Below are 21,877 nucleotides of genomic sequence, written 5' to 3' on the forward strand. Positions count from 1 at the left end.
AAAGCAGTCAACTTAGTGTATGTCAACTTAGTGTATGTCAACTTAGTGTATGTCAACTTAGTGTATGTCAACTTAGTGTATGTCAACTTAGTGTATGTCAACTTAGTGTATGTCAACTTAGTGTATGTCAACTTAGTGTATGTCAACTTAGTGTATGTCAACTTAGTGTATGTCAACTTAGTGTATGTCAACTTATGACCTACTGGATTTGTGATGCAGTAAATTATAAGTCAAATAATTTGTCTGTAAACAATTGTTGGAAAAATGACTTGTGTCATGCACAAAGTAGGTGTTATAACAGATTTGCCAAAACTATAGTTTGTTAACAATACATTTGAGGAGTGGTTGAAAAATGAGTTTAATTGACTGCAACATTTGTCTCTAAAAACAGAAAGAAATCATTCTAAATAACGAACTGGCTTTATTTACTACAGTGTGAAAGTGTGATTGCCTCTCTATAAAGTGATTTTCTGAAACAAGGGGTCCTTCTACTTCACTTATTAAGCTACTTCACGTATTTATGTAATGCACTAGTTTATTTAGGCAACTTAATATATTTGTTTAGGCTTGGCCTATTTAGTAGGTTATTTCACAGCATAAAGCTATATTTGTTGGCATAAAGCTGAGTGACTCACTCATTTGTGGCTTTGGATCAAAATAAATTAGTACCAACATTATTTATAATCGTCTTCAATAAAGAAATGTTTTGACCAAGTGTTGTGTGTGTTCAATTATTCGTGACATTGTGGTTACAAGGAAAATTCTAAACAAAATAAATCAAATAAATCCTATTCATAATGAATAATCAGATGCGCGTTGCAAGCTTGTCATTTTATTTTATCTTTATAAACAATACCAAACATACACATACAAACGACAACTACATAACATCTGCCCAGACCCATCTGCTCACACCCCCATCTCCAGCGCCCACATCACTCTCCACCACATGGCCTCAAACTGCACCATTTTGTGTTTAACCTTCTGAATGAATGATTATATTGAAGATAGAAGCCAACTCTTAATGAGTTCTGAGTGCCGATCAGTTACCCAACAAAATAATACCAATTTATTTGTTTACATTGAGTATATAATATGTCAGGGATCAACACATTGAGTATAGAATATGTCAGGGATCAACACATTGAGTATAGAATATGTCAGGGATCAACACATTGAGTATAGAATATGTCAGGGATCAACACATTGAGTATAGAATATGTCAGGGATCAACACATTGAGTATAGAATATGTCAGGGATCAACACATTGAGTATAGAATATGTCAGGGATAAACACATTGAGTATAGAATATGTAAGGGATCAACACATTGAGTATAGAATATGTAAGGGATCAACACAATGAGTATAGAATATGTCAGGGATCAACACATTGAGTATAGAATATGTCAGGGATCAACACATTGAGTATAGAATATGTCAGGGATCAACACATTGAGTATAGAATATGTCAGGGATAAACACATTGAGTATAGAATATGTCAGGGATCAACACATTGAGTATAGAATATGTAAGGGATCAACACATTGAGTATAGAATATGTAAGGGATCAACACAATGAGTATAGAATATGTCAGGGATCAACACATTGAGTATAGAATATGTCAGGGATAAACACATTGAGTATAGAATATGTCAGGGATCAACACATTGAGTATAGAATATGTCAGGGATAAACACATTGAGTATAGAATATGTCAGGGATAAACACATTGAGTATAGAATATGTCAGGGATCAACACATTGAGTATAGAATATGGCAGGGATAAACACATTGAGTATAGAATATGTAAAGGATCAACACATTGAGCATAAAATGTGTAAGGAATCAACACCTAGGAGCTATGAGTTCTCTGAGCATCATGGCGCTTCTTATGCAAAGCTGCATTTTTATCAGAGCACTGATAGACCCTAAATGTTTATCCTGCTTATACCACGTTCATCACGTCAGCAAACATAACATTAATAACTACGGCAAAACTTCTGATACGAACAACTACTGATAAATAAGCTACTGAAAATGTGATACATTTTTATAGCCAAGGGTTTTGAATGGTTTACCATCATGTCACTACTTCTGCTTTATGACTCTTCTCAACAGTCAGATTTGGCTTGTGCGATCTCTTAGAGCCAACATCTTGTAGGTCTCCATGTTTTTCAACTGCTCACTGACATCTGAAGTAAATCACAAGCATAACCTTCAGTCAGAAGACAGGTAGGGGATATAGAACATAACAGGGCTAAGTTAAGAATAGAGCAACTTGTCATTTACCTGGGAGAGATAAACTGTTAGGGGTCTTCAGGGACCGCTTCAATGACTCCAGTAGTTCGGTTCTCAGCGTCTGCTCTATGTATTCCTATAACACATCAAATGTAGTCTGATCACTATTTCATGTCTTTTTGCTATTGATTTATAATTGTTTATTTATAATTTTAATGGTGAAATAAAAGCAACTAACCATTAGGTTCTCAAAACCTTCCAACATCTTTTTCTGAGCATTGGCAAACATGTTTTTCGATGAGTCGATGTGCTGGACCAGCAGTTCCTGAGTCTTCGTCAAGGTTCCCTTTCCAGATATTTTTGAAGCCTCTTAAAACACACAATAATTGTTGTTTGTGAACATGAGATAATCTATTATACATGGTACATACACTGAGTGTACAAAACATTAGGAACAAGAGCCTCAATTAATCAGGACATGGACTCTACAAGGTGTTGAAAAAGTTCCACAGGGATTCTGGACAAAGGTTGACTCCAATGTTTCCTACAGTTGTGTCAAGTTGGCTGGATGTCCTTTGAGTGGTGGACCATTCTTAATACACACTCAAACCGGTGTGCCTTGCACCTACTACCATACCCTGTTCAAAGGCACTTAAATATTTTGTCTTGCCCATTCACCCTGAATGGAACAGTCATGACTCAATTTTCTCAAGGCTTAAAAATCCTTCTTTAACCTCTCTCCTCCCCTTCATCTACACTGATTGAAGTGGATTTAACAAGTGACACCAATAAAGGATCATAGCATTCACCTGGTCATTCTATGTCATGAAAAGAGCATGGAACTGTTTTCTACACTCAGTGCATGTGTTATCCTCTTCAATACAATAGTCATAATGACATCTAAAATAAAAAACATAGATTGAAATGAGGTAATCACAGCTAGGTTTAAATAATCAAATACGTAATTAGAAGGTTCGTTATTACCTTTATTAAAATCTTGCTGTCTAAAGATTCTTAGTTCATTATAATCAAACTGGTGACTCACCCTCATAACATGGGCACATTATGATCTTGACTTCGTCAGTCAGAGATTCATAAATCACTTTCTTCCTCAGGAGGACATCTCGTTTTAGTTTATCCTTCAAAACATTTTCCTTTGGGATGGAGAAGATATTTTATTCAGGCGCATTTTTCTCTTATAATTTATGTGCCTTGCTTTAGCAAGACCACTCTAGAAGTTTCCATATTTCTGACTTTGGCCCACTACTGCTCAACTGTTTAAAGTAAGCTTGGCAAAACCCCACCTCAAATTTAAATCTAAAACAGACTGTTTTTTTTAAATGCTTGCAATTTCCTCATGAGTTGACACTTAACAGCAATATGTTGTTACTAATAGCATTCTCACTTAACATTAAACTATTATTGTTCCTGTGTAATAAAACAAATTACTTTTGGACAAACATTTTATTAGCATGCTGTTACATAGTACTGTGGTAATTTCATTTTAATTGCATAGTAATGAGCTGAACGTTTTTGTTACTACTGTATACACACAAGTCACAAGTCCTATGTAACAACAATGTCGCTATACTTATAATCACAAAAATATTACATGTTTAAGAACTTGATGTAAAATGTTACTTTATTACCTTATGTCTCACTCATTGTGAAAATATATTTGTTAGTAATTTTTACTTTTAATTGAAATTCTGTCAACTATACTGAATGAAAACAAACCCAACATGCAACAATTTCAGAGATTTTACTGAGTTACAGTTCATATAAGGAAATGTGTCAATTGAAATCCTAATCTATAGATTTCACACATGACAGGGAATACAGATATGTATCGGTTGGTCACAGTATTTGGTGTGATGTCCATTTGCGTCATGCAACGCGACACATCTCCTTCGCATTGTGTTGATCAGGCTGTTGATTGTGACCTGTGGAATGTTGTTCCACTCCTCTTCAATGGCTGTGCGAAGTTGCTGGATATTGGCAGGAACTGGAACATGCTGTTGTACACTTTGATTCAGCTCATCCCAGACATGCTCAATGGGTGACATGTCTGGTGAAGAAATAGGACATTTTCAGCTTCCAGGAATTGTGTAGAGATCCTTGCGACATGGGGCCGTGCATCATCATGCTGAAACATGAGGTGATGGTAGCGGATGAATGGCACGACATTGGGCCTCAGAATCTCGTCACGGTATCTCGGCGCATTCAAATTGCAATTGATAAAATGCAATTGTATTTGTTGTCCGTAGCTTATATCTGCCCATACCATAACCCCACCGCCACCATGGGGCACTCTGTTCACAACGTTGACATCAGGAAATTGCTCTGAAATTACAACGCCATACATGTGGTCTGCAGTTGTGAGAATGGTTGGACGTACTGCCAAATTCTCAAAAACGACGTTGGCTTAAGGTAGAGAAATTAACATCAAATTCTCTGGCGACAGCTGTGGTGGACATTCCTGCAGTCAGCATGCCAATTCTACGCTCCCTCAAAACTTGACATATCTGTGGCATTGTGTTATGTGACAAAACTGCACATTTTAAAGTGGCCTTTTATTGTCCCCAGCAAAAAGCACACCTGTGTAAGTATCATGCTGTTTAATCAGCTTCTTGATATTCCACACCTGTCAAGTGGATGGATTATCTTGCCAAAGGAGAAATGCTCATTAAACAAATGTATGCACAACATTTTGGGAAAGTAAGCATTTTGGCATATGGAACATTTCTGTTATCTATTATTTCAGCTCATGAAACATGGGACCAACACTCCAGATTTTGCATTCAAAATTTTGTTCAGTATTTTTGATGTGGCTCTGCCGTCGTTGCAAATAAGAATTTCTTCTCAACTAACTTGTCTAGTTAAAGAAAGGTTAATGTCATGAATCCCCCGGTACTGCTGCTCATTCTGTCCACCAGTTCCGGAGGTCGATGTCACCGGCCTTCTAGGCTGCACTGAACTGTGTCATTATGCACATCTGGTTACAATTCCTCACTGATTGTATTTGTATTAATGTGCCCTTTGTTTCCCCATTGGGCTGTCGATTATTGTTCCCATGTCCGTTGGTCGTGTGAGTACCTATGCGTTGTCTTGGCTTCTGTGCTGCGTGTTTTGTGCAGTGTGTATTACGGGTCTCGTCCCGTGTCGTTCTAAGAGGTTTACCCTTGCTCTTTTGTTTGGGTACATCCCAGTGTTTTCTACACGTGTTTGTTTTGGGTGTATTAAAAACTCAGATTATGTATTCCTGCGCCTGTCTCCAAATCCTTTATACCAGCATGACAGTTAAATAAATTAAAATAAGTACTACTACTACTTCTACTACTGCTACTACTACTACTACTACTACGCTACAATCACTAGGCTATTTCAACTACCACTGAATTTACTAAAGTGAGTTTGCTAGCGGGCAGCTGGGCCATGGCATATTCCCAAAATTCCCTGCACATTGGATAGGGTAATCAATTAACTAGGTGCAGCTAATTTCTCTTACTCGCTGTAGCATCTTGGTGAAAAAGTCACACCCACAACACATGCTGATTCAATGGACTGGATAATGCCTGACATTATGATAGTAGCTAAACTTTTCACTGTGAGAGCACCATTGTCAGGACTTCCGCCGAAGTCAGTCCCTCTCCTTGTTTGGGCGACGTTCAGCGGTCGACATCACCGGCCTTCTAGCCACCGCCGATCCACTTTACATTTTCCATTTGTTTTGTCTTTGTTTTACACACCTGATTTCAATCCCACAATTACTGGTTCATTATTTAACCCTCTGTTCCCCCATGTTTTTTTGTGAGTGATTGTTTGTTGTATTTTCAGTCTGTCATGGTGTGCATGTATTTGTTACTTTGTATATTTGACAGTTTGAGTAAAAGTACGTTGATTACTCATATCTGCAGTCCTGCGCCTGACTCTCTACACCAGCTACACCTAGGACCCATTACAACCATTGTAGTTACAGTAAGAAGCTTACAAAGCCATAAACACGCTCCAAGCAACAAAGGTTGGCAACCTCTGTTGCATTCCACTAAAAGCTACCCGACTACTACAAATACAGTCACTACTTCTACTAAAACACATTGGCTTTTCTACTACCATAAAAATACTTTTGGAAAGCTAAAGCAAGCACAACATTTCCTTCAGGAAAATTACACAATCTAGTCAAATATATCATGCTTGCAGAGTGCCAATGACAAATCATACCACTATACCTCGGTGGTGAGAAACATCAGATACAGAGACATGGGGGTGTTCTCCCACTCCTTGGCCATGCTGTCTGAGATGATGCTGAAGTTGCAGATCTTCTTATAGATTGATTCTCCTGTTGTTCCAGCATTTCTTTGAAACAATAAATTATAACCACAACATTAGTTGTCCTTTATTCAAATAGGGATAATGAATTGACTAATGTGAAAGAATAATTGGCTCTGTGAGAATAGTACTTACGGGAAAATTACAGCAAATTTCTCATTTATGGCAGTGTACATAGATTCAGCCAACGTTTTGTTGAGGTCTGTGATGTCTCCATTTGTTGACCTACAGAACCCCTTATTCCTGCATAAAGATGACAATGTACGATGGTATCCTCTGCCATCCTTTCTCTAAAAAGAATTTGACAATGGAAAAATATTAGCATATTCTATCAAAAACAAGAAGGACGAATGCAGTCTTCTTGCAATTAAAATATGAATTATTGAATTGTTCAATGGAACAACATGCATAAAACTCTGATGCTTTCAGCATGTCTAGCCTTCTGCCGGGACTCTCTGACAAAGTGTAGACATGCCGAATTGCTTTGATAGGTATCACAAGAGATAAGATAACTAGCTACTGTACATAGAGTATATAAACATGATTTTCAGTTAGCTTAAACTCACTGCCTCTGGTGTGATTACTTTGTCCTTGGCAATCTGCAAGCATGATTTTTTTGACTTGGCAACTCCCTCTGACAGGAGTTTTTTAAGGTCGTTGTAATGTTTTGTCATGAGGGATGTGATGGTAGAAAGCTGCTCCTCCAGTGATTCCTTTAGCAGTTGGTACATGTTTGATTTCATCTCAACCTAAGACACAAAATCAAAGAAGGACAATTCATTCTTGACTTACTTTCACTAGATAGATTTTTGCATGTCATACCATCGTCGAGTCGTTGGAGTTGGCCGCTTTGATCAAAGAGAGGATCCCATAGACTCCAGATATATAGTCTTTAACTGCAGTCTTTGAGTGTCTCTCATTCATATCCTCCAGAACTTGTTTGAGTTGTGGTATCTCTGCAACATTAGTGAAAAAAGTTGTTATACAATAAGATATTCAAGATCTGTTTGTCCGTCTCTGAAACCCTAGCCTCAGGTAACAAAGTTGTAGGTAGAGTACATACTGTTACTTTCTGGGGACATCCTACAGGCTCATTTTTATTTGCAGAGCATCATGTGAAATTTTGAATCAACATGTGAAAGTTTATGTGATCACGTGAAAATCCCCATATCCACATGTGAAAGATTGTCACAGATCCCTCCGGAACTGTGTCATTACACACACCTGGTCCCCATTCCCACTGATGGTATTTGTATAAATGTGCCCTTTGTTTCACCATTGGGATGTCGATTATTGTTCCAATGTCCGTTGGTGCGTGTGAGTACCTGTGCTGTGTTATGGCTTTCGTGCCACGTGTATTGCTCAGATGATTATGGATCTCGTCCCGTGTGGTATCATTGTGCGCTTGTGTATATATTCAAGGTACTGCTCGCTCTTTTGTTTGGGTTTCAAACCCTGTATTTTCGACACGTGTTTGTTTGGTCTTCGTCCCCGTGCCTTTACATGGCACGCTGTAATTTGGGTGAAATAAAAACCCTATTACGCATTCCTGCGCCTGTCTCCCGATCCATCATACCAACGTGACAAATATCATCACATGTGAAGTGTTCCAAAACTATATGGTTTCATATGATTTCACATGTGAAATAACATTTTCATGGGATTTTCCACATGTGAAATCATGTGTTTTTTCTGTAAGGGTATACTATGAAGACTAGTGATGTGTCAACCCCCCTAAATGGAAACTATCCACCATTTCCAGGCAAGTTTAAAATTCAGAAGATGAGAGCTCCTGTGAAATTGTGATTTGTACATATGATCAGTGATGAAAAATCTGCATACTGGAACAAAGTTCCTTGTTATTCATCACATCCCACAGTCGGTCAACAAGTGCTAGTACTATTTATGTTACTTGTCCAAGAGAGATTAATCACAGCTCAAAACACAGTATTGTTGTCAATTTGTAAAGGCTCAATAGCATAGGGGAGTTCAACAATTTCAGTTGAATGGGTTGAATGAACATGCAAAAATATTACGGCGAAGTCGCAAATAGCTCATTTTTGTAGGGGTTACTGTGGCATTTTAGCGACAATGTTCAACTTGAAAATGATTTTGCTGTTCTTACTACATGTAATAAAAGATTCAATCATCACATTATTATTTGTAGTGGCAGTTTAGACCCCAAACAGTTACTTTCGTTGTTACTCACATCCTTCTCAGACTGTTAGCTACTGTTAGCCAATGTTCATGGTTACAGAAAATACATGGAATTTCTTAGCTTTTTTTTAGATAACAATGGTGTTTGTCTTGCTGAACGCCTTTCATGTCAACACTTATCTTACCTGTCTGTTTTTGTTCCAGAATGGGATTCTCATCATTCTGAAATTCCTCAGCACTCACTGTAAACACTTGGAAGATCTTTTCCATTTGAATGAAAGGTTTCTGGAAGAGTTGTATGAGAAAAATAAATAAATTATAAATTATATTTTCCATATTAGGCTTTGAAATACAGTAGCTCGGATTCGCCTCGTACCCATGTCTACAGCACAGCCTCGCTTATACACAAAACACAAGGCATTTGATAGAATGGAGTAGATGTTCTTATTTAAAACATTAGAAAGATCTGACTTGAGGTATATTTAATAGATGGGTAAGAACAATTTACACATTACACTAATGCAGTAAGAGATGGGCTGTATTTCTGTTACATGCCGTTGAAAAACAGTTTTTCAATTACTTTTGAGTATTTTGTCATTTCTATTTGAAAGGCCTTTAAAACTCAATAATTATCTTAAACATTTTTTTTTATAGTGGTTCACAAATCCTATCACACCAAATGTGCTGTATGAGTATCAGAAGTTTGATGATCCTGAGGCCTTGAGGTGTTGGTGAATGAGTGGAAGAGCAAGGATCGGTGTTCCGTCAACGGAACAGTTGTAATTCATGCAGCGCGTTATGTCAAGATCGCAGATTTTAGAGAAACAACAAATATCTGCTGAAAACATAAATTATTGTTAATATAACTGCACTGTCCAATTTACAGTAGCTATTACTGCGAAAAAAATGCCATGCTATTGTTTGAGGAGAGCTCCTAACAACAAAACACTTTTTCACCATGATAGGTTCGATAAATTCACCTCTGAAGGTGAAATGTGTACTTACATGCTGAAATCTTGCTCTGATTTATCATCCAAAGGGTCCCAGAGATAACATGACGTGTTGTTTTGTTAGATAAAATATTTTTTCATATCCTTAGCCTTTTGTGACTAGGGGGCAGTATTTTCATTTTTGGAAAAACAACGTTCGCGTAGTAAACAGGATATTTTGTCAGGACAAGATGCTAGAATATGCATATAATTGACAGCTTAGGGTGGAAAACACTCTAAAGTTTCCAAAACTGTAAAAATATTGTCTGTGAGTATAACAGAACTGATATTATAGGCGAAAGCCTGAGAAAAATCCAATCCGGAAGTGACTCATCTTTTGAAAGCTCTGCGTTCCAATGCGTCCCTATTGAGCAGTGAATGGGCTATCAACCAGATTACTTTTTCTCCGTATTCTCCGTACAGCATTGTGACGTAGTTTTACGCATTTATGTTGAAGAATACCCGTAAGCGGCTACATTGCGCAAGTGGTCACCTGATGGCTCTCAGAGTGATTCTAGCGTAAAATACAGAGGTAGCCATTATTCCAATCGGTCCTACTGAAAAACCAATTGTCCCGGTGGATATATTATCGAATAGATATTTGAAAAACACCTTGAGGATTGATTATAAACAATGTTTGCCATGTTTCTGTCGATATTATGGAGCTAATTTGGAATATTTTTTGGCGTTTTCGTGACTGCAATTTCCAGGCGATTTCTTAGCCAAACGTGAAGAACAAACGGAGCTATTTCGCCTACAAAAATAATATTTTTGGAAAAAAGGAACATTGGCTATCTAACTGGGAGTCTCGTGAGTGAAAACATCCAAAGCTCATCAAAGGTAAACTATTTAATTTGATTGCTTTTCTGATTTCTGTGACCAAGTTACCTGCTGCTAGCTGGACAAAATGCTATGCTAGGCTATCGATAAACTTACACAAATGCTTGTCTAGCTTTGGCTGTAAAGCATATTTTGAAAATCTGAGATGACAGGGTGATTAACAAAAGGCTAAGCTGTGTCTCAATATATTTCACTTGTGATTTTCATGAATAGGAATATTTTCTAGGAATATTTATGTCCGTTGCGTTATGCTAATTAGTGTCAGTCGATGATTACGCTCCCGGACCCGGGATAGGGAGTTACTAGATGTTAAAAGGTCTGTATAACATGCACAATCAATTTTGTATTTCCACTCATTCAATTTGCAAAGAAAGGAACCTGTGAAAATCTCACCCTAACGTTGTTTCAACAGGTCAAATCACGTTTGTATCTATTACTCAGAGAATCCTAGAAGGTAACAAGACTTCCCTATTTCATTAGGGGTGTAGTATATCCTATAGGACACCATATTTGGTCAGAGAGCGACGCCTTCATGGCATGCCGATGAAGCAGGCAGCCATCACTTGAACAACTGTATCTTTGTAAAATTAGCACCAATCGGGGTCAAACAAAGCTAGCTAGATAGTCCCGTAAAGCCCAGCTATTTGACTATCTGGAAACCATTTATATGTCGTAAAATGTAGCTGCTAACCTTGTACCACAGCAAGCCTTTTCCTTTTGGACAAAAATGATAAGGATATCCACTCCCAATAAAGGAGTGGTTCTGCAGGTGGTGACCACAGACCACTTCTCAGTTCCTATGCTTCCTGGCTGATGTTTTGGTCACTTTTGAATGCTGGCGGTGCTTTCACTCTAGTGGTAGCATGAGACGGAGTCTACAACCCACACAAGTGGCTCAGGTAGTGCAGCTCATCCAGGATGGCACATCAATGCGAGCTGTGGCAAGAAGGTTTGCTGTGTCTGTCAGCGTAGTGTCCAGAGTATGGAGGCACTACCAGGAGACAGGCCAGTACATCAGGAGACATGGAGGAGGCCGTAGGAGGGCAACAACCCAGCAGCAGGACCGCTACCTCCACCTTTGTGCAAGGAGGACCAGGAGGAGCACTGCCAGAGCCCTGCAAAATGACCTCCAGCAGGCCACAAATGTGCATGTGTCTGCTCAAACGGTCAGAAACAGATTCCATGAGGGTGGTATGAGGGCCCAACGTCCACAGGTGGGGGTTGTGCTTACAGCCCAACACCGTGCAGGACATTTGGCATTTGCCAGAGAACACCAAGATTGGCAAATTCGCCACTGGCACCCTGTGCTCTTCACAGATGAAAGCAGGTTCACACTGAGCACATGTGACAGACGTGACAGTGTCTGGAGACACCGTGGAGAACGTTCTGCTACCTGCAACATCCTCCAGCATGACCGGTTTGGCGGTGGGTCAGTCATGGTGTGGGGTGGCATTTCTTTGGGGGGCCGCACAGCCCTCCATGTGCTCGCCAGAGGTAGCCTGACTGCCATTAGGTACCGAGATGAGATCCTCAGACCAGATCCTCAGATCCCCTTGTGGGACCATATGCTGGTGCGGTTGGCCCTGGGTTCCTCCTAATGCAAGACAATGCTAGACCTCATGTGGCTGGAGTGTGTCAGCAGTTCCTGCAAGAGGAAGGCATTGATGCTATGGACTGGCCCGCCCGTTCCCCAGTCCTGAATCCAATTGAGCACATCTGGGACATCATGTCTCGCTTTAGTCCAGGTCTGGGAGTAGATCCCTCAGGAGACCATCCGCCACCTCATCAGGAGCATGCCGCGGCGTTGTAGGGAGGTCATACAGGCACGTGGAGGCCACACACACTACTGAGCCTCATTTTGACTTGTTTTAAGGACATTACATCAAAGTTGGATCAGCCTGTAGTGTGGTTTTCCACTTTAATTTTGAGTGTGACTCCAAATCCAGACCTCCAAATCCAGACCCAGACCCATGGGTTGATAAATTTGATTTCCATTTATAATTTTTGTGTGATTTTGTTGTCAGCACATTCAACTATGTAAAGAAAAAGGTATTTAATAAGAATATTTCATTCATTCAGATCTAGGATGTGTTATTTTAGTGTTCCCTTTATTTTTTTGAGCAGTGTATTATCCTACATTCAATTCCCATTTCCAAACTTCAAAGTGTTTCCTTTCAAATGGTACCAAGAATATGCATATCCTTGCTTCAGGGCCTGAGCTACAGGCAGTTAGATTTGGGTATGTAATTTAGGTGAAAATTAAAAAAAGGGGGCTATCCCTAAGAAGTTGAAGAAGGTTGAAGTGCAGGGTGACTTACAAAGTCAGGATAATGCAGTAAAAAAACATTTAAAGTAAGCTTGACTTTGAAGCATATATACAGATCTGCTATGTTAATTTGACCAGTTTCTCTCAAATGGCAAAAAAATCATACAGCAACAGTAAATGTGAACTATAATGTGGATTATAATTCATATACATTTTTTATAGGGTTTGATAGATGTTTTGTTTGGGAAAATCTTGTCTCATATTTTAAAGTGGAAATTACAAACTTTGGAAGCCTTTTTAAACCTTGAATACACAAGGAAATCGACATTTCCAGGATAATTCTCTCACAACAGTGATCAAATTAAGATAGCAGATCTGTACACAATGTTGTTAATGCCACACTATCACTACAGTCTTTCAACCCCCTTAGCGCCTCCATCTGCACTTCTGATTACACCACAATCATGGTAAGGCACAGTATCTTATTTCTGACACTAATGCAGCGAGTAATAAGGGACCACAAAGCTCTGAAGATTAACACTCTGAACTGTGCCAATTGTGTAATATATTAGTACTGTTCATAATATGTTGACCAAAAGCCACAGGTTATTTTATAACTTATTTATGAGCCAAATAGATTTTTCTGTATTATATAAAATAAAATAAAAATTGAATTCAATGGGCAATTTGCAATTGGTAAATACATTTTTCGATTGGTGATTATGTTACTGGTGGTCTAAACATTTTAGATATTGAATGTAAATATTTAAATCACTCATCTAGATATTGGAAGTTATTACCAAAACGATTTATTATTAGACGATTTATTATTAGATTGGGTAAAGACTTGCTTAATTAAATTAAGCATCCATTTAAATGCAATCAACACTGTCCAGATCTAACAATCATTATACCTTTCTATCAAGATCCCATATTGAGTTGTTATATAGCAGGAGGTGGTGAGGGAGCCATGATATTAGAAATCATATCATTTGGGGATCTGAGTACATTATACTGTATGTGAATGGAAGAAAAACATTATTCTATAAGCATTGGGTTAAATTTAAGTATTATTTACTTAAAATAGTTGGTTGGTAACAACAAACCAAAGCTTCAAGATACAAGAAAATGGATTTCTGAATTTCTTACAATTTGAAATGCCATTCCATAAAGTTGTATTTTATTGCACAATGATAGCAATACTACAATAGGATGTGGCACCAACAATTCATTAGATATTGTGCAAACAGGAAATAGTTGTAGGACAATCTATTGATAATAAAATATATATATATATAATTTATGCAGAATAACTGGAAGAGGGTGTTATCTGATCAAACAAATATCAACTTCGGTAGAGTGTGGCGACAACAAACATTGAAACTCTCTTCAGAAAGAAAAGGGTCATAATTACCTACCGAATATGTCAACGGTTTATAAATGGAGTCTTGCACCGGTTTTTGTTTATTATCAGAAGATACAGAGCATATGTTTATTTAATGTAAAAGCTTGGGAAACTTTTGGGGTCAAGTAGCCCAGCTTATGTCTTACTTGAATGTCAATTTTACAAACTGCATTTTAATCGATAGTGTTAATTATTAACAACAGCAAGATTAAAAAGTTTAAGACTTGGTGTAAATTTAAAAAGATGAGTGCCAAAAGTTTTTGCAAAGTGGATAGAATGACTATTTTCCTATCGGATCTAAAGTTTATAATTGAAATGTATCTTTTGTATAATGAGTCCAAGGGCAGACAAATCATGGACAAATAACATGATTATAGCTTAATACAGATTCCTTCTCAAATATTTAAGGCAACTGAAGAGGAGTGAAGAATGTGACAAACTGTATAAGTATTGTAATGTATTTTATATATATATATATATATATAACATTGTATGTAATTAGTATTACGAATCTGTGTTGGTTTGTGTATAATCATATCAGATTTGGATGTATCTCCTTATGTTTTTAGTGTTATTTTAAATTTAACATGACGTTTTTTCGTGAAGAGAAATTGGTCCGCTTCATAAAGCACTATGTAGATTCTACACATCATCTACAACCGTATATCACGCTCTATAAGGATTCATAATGTGGCGTAACTGTGTGACCAATTTATATGTTCACAATTATTCATTTTTTAGAGAGCATAAAATACATTATAGATTATTTGTGACCCATTTATGCAGTGATTATGAAGCCTATATGAATGCTTTATGAAGACTTATGAATAAATAAATAATAACACAAGCCAGATGGTATTAATGCTTTAGTGCAGCACAATTTACCAAGTAATATTATTGGGAGCTGCTGTAAACAACACCATGAGGTAGTTTGGTGTCTAGTCAATACAAATGTACTCAAATGTTTCTCTTAGAGTTTACACAGTTGAGGGTGTTTTGGTGAGCATGAGTCCAAGTCACAGTTATTCAAGTCACAAGCAAGTCTCAAGTCACCAGGTCTGAGTCTCAAGTCGAGTCCCAAGTAGAAGATTTTGGTCAAGTCCAAGTCGGACATTCTATGAGTAAGTCAAGTCAAACGTAGCCAAGTCTCGAGTAAAGTAAAAAATGATTGTTCAACTACAAATCTGTGTCTATTTACTGACACTGCCAGACAACCCTTTTCATTATTTTGTCCACAACACATTTTTATTAGCAGTCTTAAAGGGCATGAAATCAGCAGAAGGCAAGGCAGGTTGACGTGCTCAGAGTGTAGATTTATTTACAGGTCTTGGTGATCCAATGGTGAAAGAGCAATATCATACAAAATATACAAGTAGATTTACCAAATGTCCATGGGTAATAAATAGCCTCTGCATCAGGCTTAACCTGTCCTATCTGAACAGACACAGGTAGAGGCCACGACTGTACAGCCTCCCCTTGAGAAACCAAATGCATGTGTCAGGAGCTCAAACAGGTAGGCCTACATAATATAAGCACTTGGCCCCCAAGACCATACAATTACCCAATTGGCAATTACAACTGATAAACTGGATCTACAATGTAAAAGGCCATTTCCACATCCATTGTTACATTGGTATATAAATCTTAATCAGACAATGATTATTCTTGATATTTCAACACCATGCATACGTGGAACAATAATTTTCTCTTATTCAATGTTCTGGCTCAAACGCGTGGAGCACAGTATATTTCTATGGGCATTGAGGCACGCACTCCTATTACTCACAACAAAAATGACAGACATATGACACAGACACACAGAACTCTGACATAAACCGGGAAATATGAACAAAGAAAACCATGCACCTGATCCTATAGCTGTACAGAAAATCAGCAATCTGTTTGCTAGCTCACCCGACCTGTGTTGATTGACAGTTTTCTAGTCCAATCAGAGTACAGAGTGTGCGTTTCACTAGCCAATCTGTTACAGTTATTTTTGCAAGGATGACGCCTACTGTCTCTGGATGCATGGAGAGTAATCCACATAGACTCTGTGCCACAAAATGAGTGACAAAACGTTACAAAACCTGGCCAGATAATGTCAAGTCATCAGTCTCAAGTCAAAGTCGAGTCCTGAGTCGTGAGGCTCCTGTAATCAGACAATGATTATTCTTGATTATTCCAAGTCAAGTCTCAAGTTAATGTTTCAGACTCGAGTCCAAGTCATGTGACTCTAGCTTTGTGATGTGTACATAAAAACTAACCTTTTTCACAACTTCGTCGTTGAACCTCTCTCCCAACATTATCTTAGCTTGTTCATTTCTGTGCTGGATGCAGCCTCGTTTCCGCTCAGCTGCTCCTTTCTGATTGAAAAGCAAAATATAGAACATTATCATTTAGACAGTTTTGAAGGATCTTAACATCAGTTTTAGCTGGTGTAGGTGTTGATTACCTTTTCCAGGTCGAGGTGCAGTTCAGTGTTCTTTAAATCTGGTGATCTATAATTGTAATACTTATGTTAGAAATGTAAATTTCTCTATGGGCACATACATTATAGCTGTGTTGCTCGATTGTTCCACTATACATTGTGTACATTGCAAATGTACAAATTGCAAATTGGCATGCACAATTTTAAGTATTTGCAAATAATAAATTAAGATAGCTGTGTAATCTAAATTAATTCTGAGGTGAGGGAAAGTTCAGCCACTAATAATTTCAGTTTGTGCACAAATGTAATGCAAATAAAACGTTTAACAGTATTTTATTAGGATCCCCAATTAGTTGCGGCTAATCTTCCTGGAGTCCAAACAGGGAACAACCAAACAGATTAAATACATAAATATAAATATCACTACATTTACATTATAATTTTGTAATTCAGCTGACACTCCCATCCAGAGCAACCCACAGCTAGTGCATTCATCTTAAAAGTTGAGCTGACAGCCGGTTTGCACTGATTCGCTATGGCTTTAGTCATCTATCTAACAACAAGGAAAGATTTTATTAATGTAATAGAAAGCTATGAACTTTTACTTTCACCTGGAACTATTATTTATGTCTGAGAATAAAACACTTTTCAACCTATATGATCTAGTAAACACTACAATTATAATAAAACATACAAATATGATGATATGCAAAAATAAGCATTTTTATGAATAAGCCTTTTCATACTTTATAATATGTCCATATATTGGTATAATCTGTTATAATCTCCCCCAAAATATTTAACTTTCTTTATTACTTTACCAAATATATCATAGCATTTGTGATAGTCAAAATCTGTGAAATTTGTGAACAACTATATCAACAATTGGGCCTTTTAAAATAGCTTGCGTCCCTCCTATAGACAAGGGGAGAAGGGCTATGTAAAGGGCTACATTCTTTTGTCATTCTGAGCATATGCAATGGATCTGCCTCCAAAGAAAAACAAATGTTTGACTTCCACACAAATGTACTTCTTTACTTATGTTAGGTTTAAGGAGGTGCGTAGGTTACATTCTTTATCATACAGCTATCAAAGTTATGCATTTAGATCAGCCAGCTTGAGTCAAATTCAGCGATTGCTTTGCCATGTCTGTGCATACAAATACGATTTGAAAAAATATGGCCCTTTATAATGTCCACGGGATGCTGTATATAGCATTTTAATGAAAGAGATGGAGACACGCACACAGTCGAAAAAGAGTAATACATCTATATAGCATTTTAACATATTAAAACAAAATAAGAAGCACTCAAAATGTATTGTAGATGAGTAGCCAGACTAGGCTACTGCTTAAATGTTGCTGTAATAGGCTTACATGTTTCTCCTTTGCATGGTGTTTTGTTGCAAGTTTTGTTTTTTGGTAATTCATTCTGAAGAGTTAATAACCAAAACCTGCAATATTTAATAGCCTACAGTAGCTAGGACTGTGGCTCGTGTCTGTACACTTTCCCTCCGCTGTGCGCTGTAAACGGGACACAGGAAAGCAGCACAATTCACTTTGAATTCACCGATCTGAGTGCAGACTGCAATTTCACAAAGTAGAGGATTCAAATGTTGACTCATTTGTACTCGCTTGTCCTATTGTCCTTTAGTAGTAACCGTCACGTGAATCGTTTATCTTATAACCTTTTGACAACCTTGATGGCATTTTCTGTAGATTACAGCAATGAACCGTTCGAACCAAAACTTGGAAATTTAGCCTACGACATGGACATTTAGTCTAGACCATGTTTAAACTTTCGGTTCATTAGAAGATTCAGTTTGTGTCAATAGTGATGATATGACAAAGTGCATTGGCTGGCGTGTGTGTGTGTGTGTGTGTGTGTGTGTGTGTGTGTGTGTGTGTGTGTGTGTGTCTGGCAGGAGGGGTGTGTCTGAAGCAATGCACTGCCATTTAGCATGCAGCACTTTGGCAGTGTTTGCTGTGACTTGTAGTGCAGCATCATCATCATTGAGCAATTGAATATGACAATTTCAGGATGAATTAAACCACTGTATTTATTTATCAATATATTTATTGCGTAATGTGTCTTCAAACTGATTTCTATATATACTTTCCTAACCCTAAAATGTGTTTAAGTAATCTACAAGATCAGAGTATGTTTAACTCTACCTGTTGATGCTGAAAATGAAACGAATATGCATAAAGGGTGTTCTTTCATTGATCCCTATATTCTGAACCTGTTCTCTCGATGTATTTGATTGAGTCTGTCAACAAAACTCCAATTAAAGGTAGAGTACACTGTATTTAAAGGAATTTCTTAATTAAGATAAACATACTGAAAGCCATATTGAATAAAAACTCAACGATAAAATCGCTTGGCAAGTGGGAGGATTTTCAGAGGTGGAATTAAATGTATTCAGTGAGGTCAAGGGAACCACGCCTGCAAAGCCCGCTACACACCTGCATAAGGTAAGTCTGAATTCCAACTAATGAGAAGTGAGTAGGAAAGGTGTACAATTCCTAAGTCAGAATCGGCCCCTATAGATTTCAGGATACAAAGGATCACTGGTTTAAAAATCAGGCAGGAAAATATACAAGCCCCAGCTCACCCCAGGTAGTTCTTAGGGTTGATGTCATCTGTCTTGGTGCAGATGAAGGTGATATTCTCACATTCTCCGCCTTGTATCAGATAACTGAAGCTGCTTTCCAAAATCATCCATGGCTCTCTGTCAGAGGCGGCCCGTTGGATGTCATTCACGATCCACACAGACGAGCACTGACTTAAATGCTTTAAAAATAGAGCATTAATACAAAAGTGCATGTTGATGTACTTTTCCGACACCTCAAAAGAAAATGAAAGGTCTTATTATATCAAAGTAGACAATCTGTCCTACAGTTGCCCATAACCTTGGCTTGACATTACTTGAGAAAGTCATGCGCCATTGTTATTGTTTTTGTTTTGTTGATGAAGCGGAGGTGAGCAGCGTCGTCCAATGAAGTAAAACATTGTTGCAGTACATATTCTGCTGTTCCATCTTGCGTGAAATTATGTCTGAGGGAAAAAATGTAGTTTGTTTTTTGCAGCATATTCTTTGCTGTTTTAATATCGCACACAGAAGTGGCAGTTATACCATTAAAGCTGGAATCCTTAATGGTGAAACTGCCATGTCAATTTGGGATATTACAACCACAAATAAGTTAATGCAAACAACAAACTGTTTTTTTTCTGAGAGATCGCTCCAGATTCAAAGTGAAATTTGATGGTTTAGTAGATCCCCAGAATGTCGGGGGACTCCGTCAAAACCGTCCACCAGGGGCACAAAAGAGAAAAAGAAGTTCCTCACCTCCATTTAGTCAACTAAACAAAAACAACCAGTGGGCGACCAGTGGTGCTGTTTCACCTTTCAAAGATCTCAGTTTTAAGGATTAAGCTGTAGATCTCTTGGCCGAAAAATTGGCAGGTCCTGGTAAAATTTTACCAATCACATTGCTCAGGGAGATAAAAAGAAGTGCTAGTCATTATAAATGGCAGATTGAGACCATAAGAGGAAAATAAATTAATACCGATTTCCACATATCATCTCTGGTCTTGTTGCAGTCCCCAGTTCCAGGAAGATCCAACAGCACAATGTGTTCCAGAAGCTCTTTGGTGTTGGGCACCTTAATTGTCACACACTTCACAAGTGGCCAGTAGTGTTTTACTGCCATCTTATTATCACTCCTTGTGTAACAGGCAATCTTTCCAGAAAGCTCTGATGCCTGTCAGTGTCAAAAGCATAGCTCTCTCAAAATACACTTGTACATTATTTATTTTGTTGATCGACCCAGACATGTTTAAAGGTAGACTCAGCAAAATGACGTTTTAATGAGCAGCACCGCTGATATTGAAATTAACAAGATGCAAGATTTCGTTCTCACAGTCACACACAGTATCTGCACATGTGCAAGAGTTCGCTTCACCCTGTTCACAGCATGTTAGCCAGTGCACCTAAACAGCAGAGAAGTTGAGCCTCACGTTTCAACGCTTTTAGTTGTTGCGGAAATTGACCCACTATGCTTTTATTTTCTGCATCTACGTCCTATCACTGAGTTTACCTTTAAGTGTATATTCAGCTATTGCCTGTGTCACTAAAAACATTCTCAATGTGTGGGGAAAAACATCAGCCAGGATTTTAGTTTATGTACAAACTAATCAATTAATTTGGGGGGAAATTATATACTTGGAATGTAGTTTTGTTCACAGTATTTTCAAGAGTCACATTCTATGAATAATATTTTTACTTCCCCATATATTTGTTAAATGTAAATAATGTTTTGCATTTTTTATTGAAAGTAAACTAACAAGCTTTTCATTATTGACAAAATTAAAGGCAACATGTGACTCTGATTGAATTAATTAATTTAAAAAGTTGTTGATTATCCAATTAATCTGCACAAATTTCCTAATTATATGTAAAAAAAAAAAAGATTTTTACCGTGCCACATGAAATCATCTTAACAGTGTTTGTTGGTGATAGAAATTCTGGAATTTCTCGGAAATGCTCCCCTTTCATCAGGTCATTTAAGCTTTTCCCAACTCCATCTTTTCCGTAAAAGGCCTGAATTTTTGCAGTTGCCACCTTGACTAATTCTTCATTTTTGTTGTCATTTTCATCAGACATGACATCCTGATGAGATTTTATATCATCTTCCCATTCCTAAAACAAAAATTATCATGTGTGAATTGCATTTAGAATATTCAATTTTTACTAACCATTGATTAGTAATTTATGTATTACTCTTTCACACAGCAATTTGGTAAGAATGACCTGTTAGCCTACTAATGGAAAACGTAGCACCCCCCCATAGATAGTACTCGTTTGTGCTCTTGGGGCCACTGACATCACATAAAACAGCTTAAACTTCCCTATTTCAATTGATATTTCGCTAAGCTCCTCTCCAAATTGTTAAGCAACCAATTGGAGCGCTCCAGTGGATAGCAACTGTTCCTAACTAAGCTTGAATCTGACCAGCCTCCAGCAAGCTCTTAAACGCATAGCCAATTATTGCAATGGCAAAAACTGAGCATTTTCATTAAAAAAGTAATAGTTTAAATAATTGAACAATGCACAAGGGGGGTAATGAAGGGTCAATTGAAAGTAAAGGTTTTGGAATCAATTAAGAATAACATCAATGGTCATAGTTTTAGAGACATTGATTACATTACAATAGATAAAG

At 37.6% G+C, this 21,877-nt stretch overlaps 1 protein-coding gene across 1 annotated transcript; it reads right to left on the reverse strand.

Moving 5' to 3' along the window:
- Window positions 1–812: 812 nt before the first annotated feature.
- Window positions 813–21,729, reverse strand: LOC121838666 (nuclear GTPase SLIP-GC-like). The gene is made up of 14 exons (XM_042313999.1): window positions 21,136–21,729; window positions 20,225–20,419; window positions 19,270–19,448; window positions 16,681–16,726; window positions 16,493–16,591; window positions 8,914–9,013; window positions 7,394–7,527; window positions 7,138–7,320; window positions 6,707–6,861; window positions 6,472–6,598; window positions 3,288–3,396; window positions 2,481–2,611; window positions 2,294–2,378; window positions 813–2,196 (listed from the first exon to the last, which is right to left on the reverse strand). The coding sequence occupies exons 1-14, from the start codon at window positions 21,319–21,321 to the stop codon at window positions 2,123–2,125; spliced, it is 1,803 nt and encodes a 600-aa protein (XP_042169933.1). The 5' UTR covers window positions 21,322–21,729; the 3' UTR covers window positions 813–2,122.
- Window positions 21,730–21,877: the final 148 nt, after the last annotated feature.

Source organism: Oncorhynchus tshawytscha, unplaced genomic scaffold (genome assembly GCF_018296145.1).
Source record: "Oncorhynchus tshawytscha isolate Ot180627B unplaced genomic scaffold, Otsh_v2.0 Un_contig_1763_pilon_pilon, whole genome shotgun sequence".
In the NCBI taxonomy this organism is placed as follows: domain Eukaryota; kingdom Metazoa; phylum Chordata; class Actinopteri; order Salmoniformes; family Salmonidae; genus Oncorhynchus; species Oncorhynchus tshawytscha.

Coding starts and splice junctions, on each gene's coding strand:
- LOC121838666 (XM_042313999.1), bottom strand. CDS start 21,321: ATGTCTGATGAAAATGACAACAAAAATGAAGAATTAGTCAAGGTGGCA. Junction 16,727..19,269: donor AACCCTAAGAACTACCTGGG/GTGAGCTGGGGC, acceptor TTACAATTATAG/ATCACCAGATTTAAAGAACA. Junction 6,862..7,137: donor AAGTAATCACACCAGAGGCA/GTGAGTTTAAGC, acceptor AATTCTTTTTAG/AGAAAGGATGGCAGAGGATA.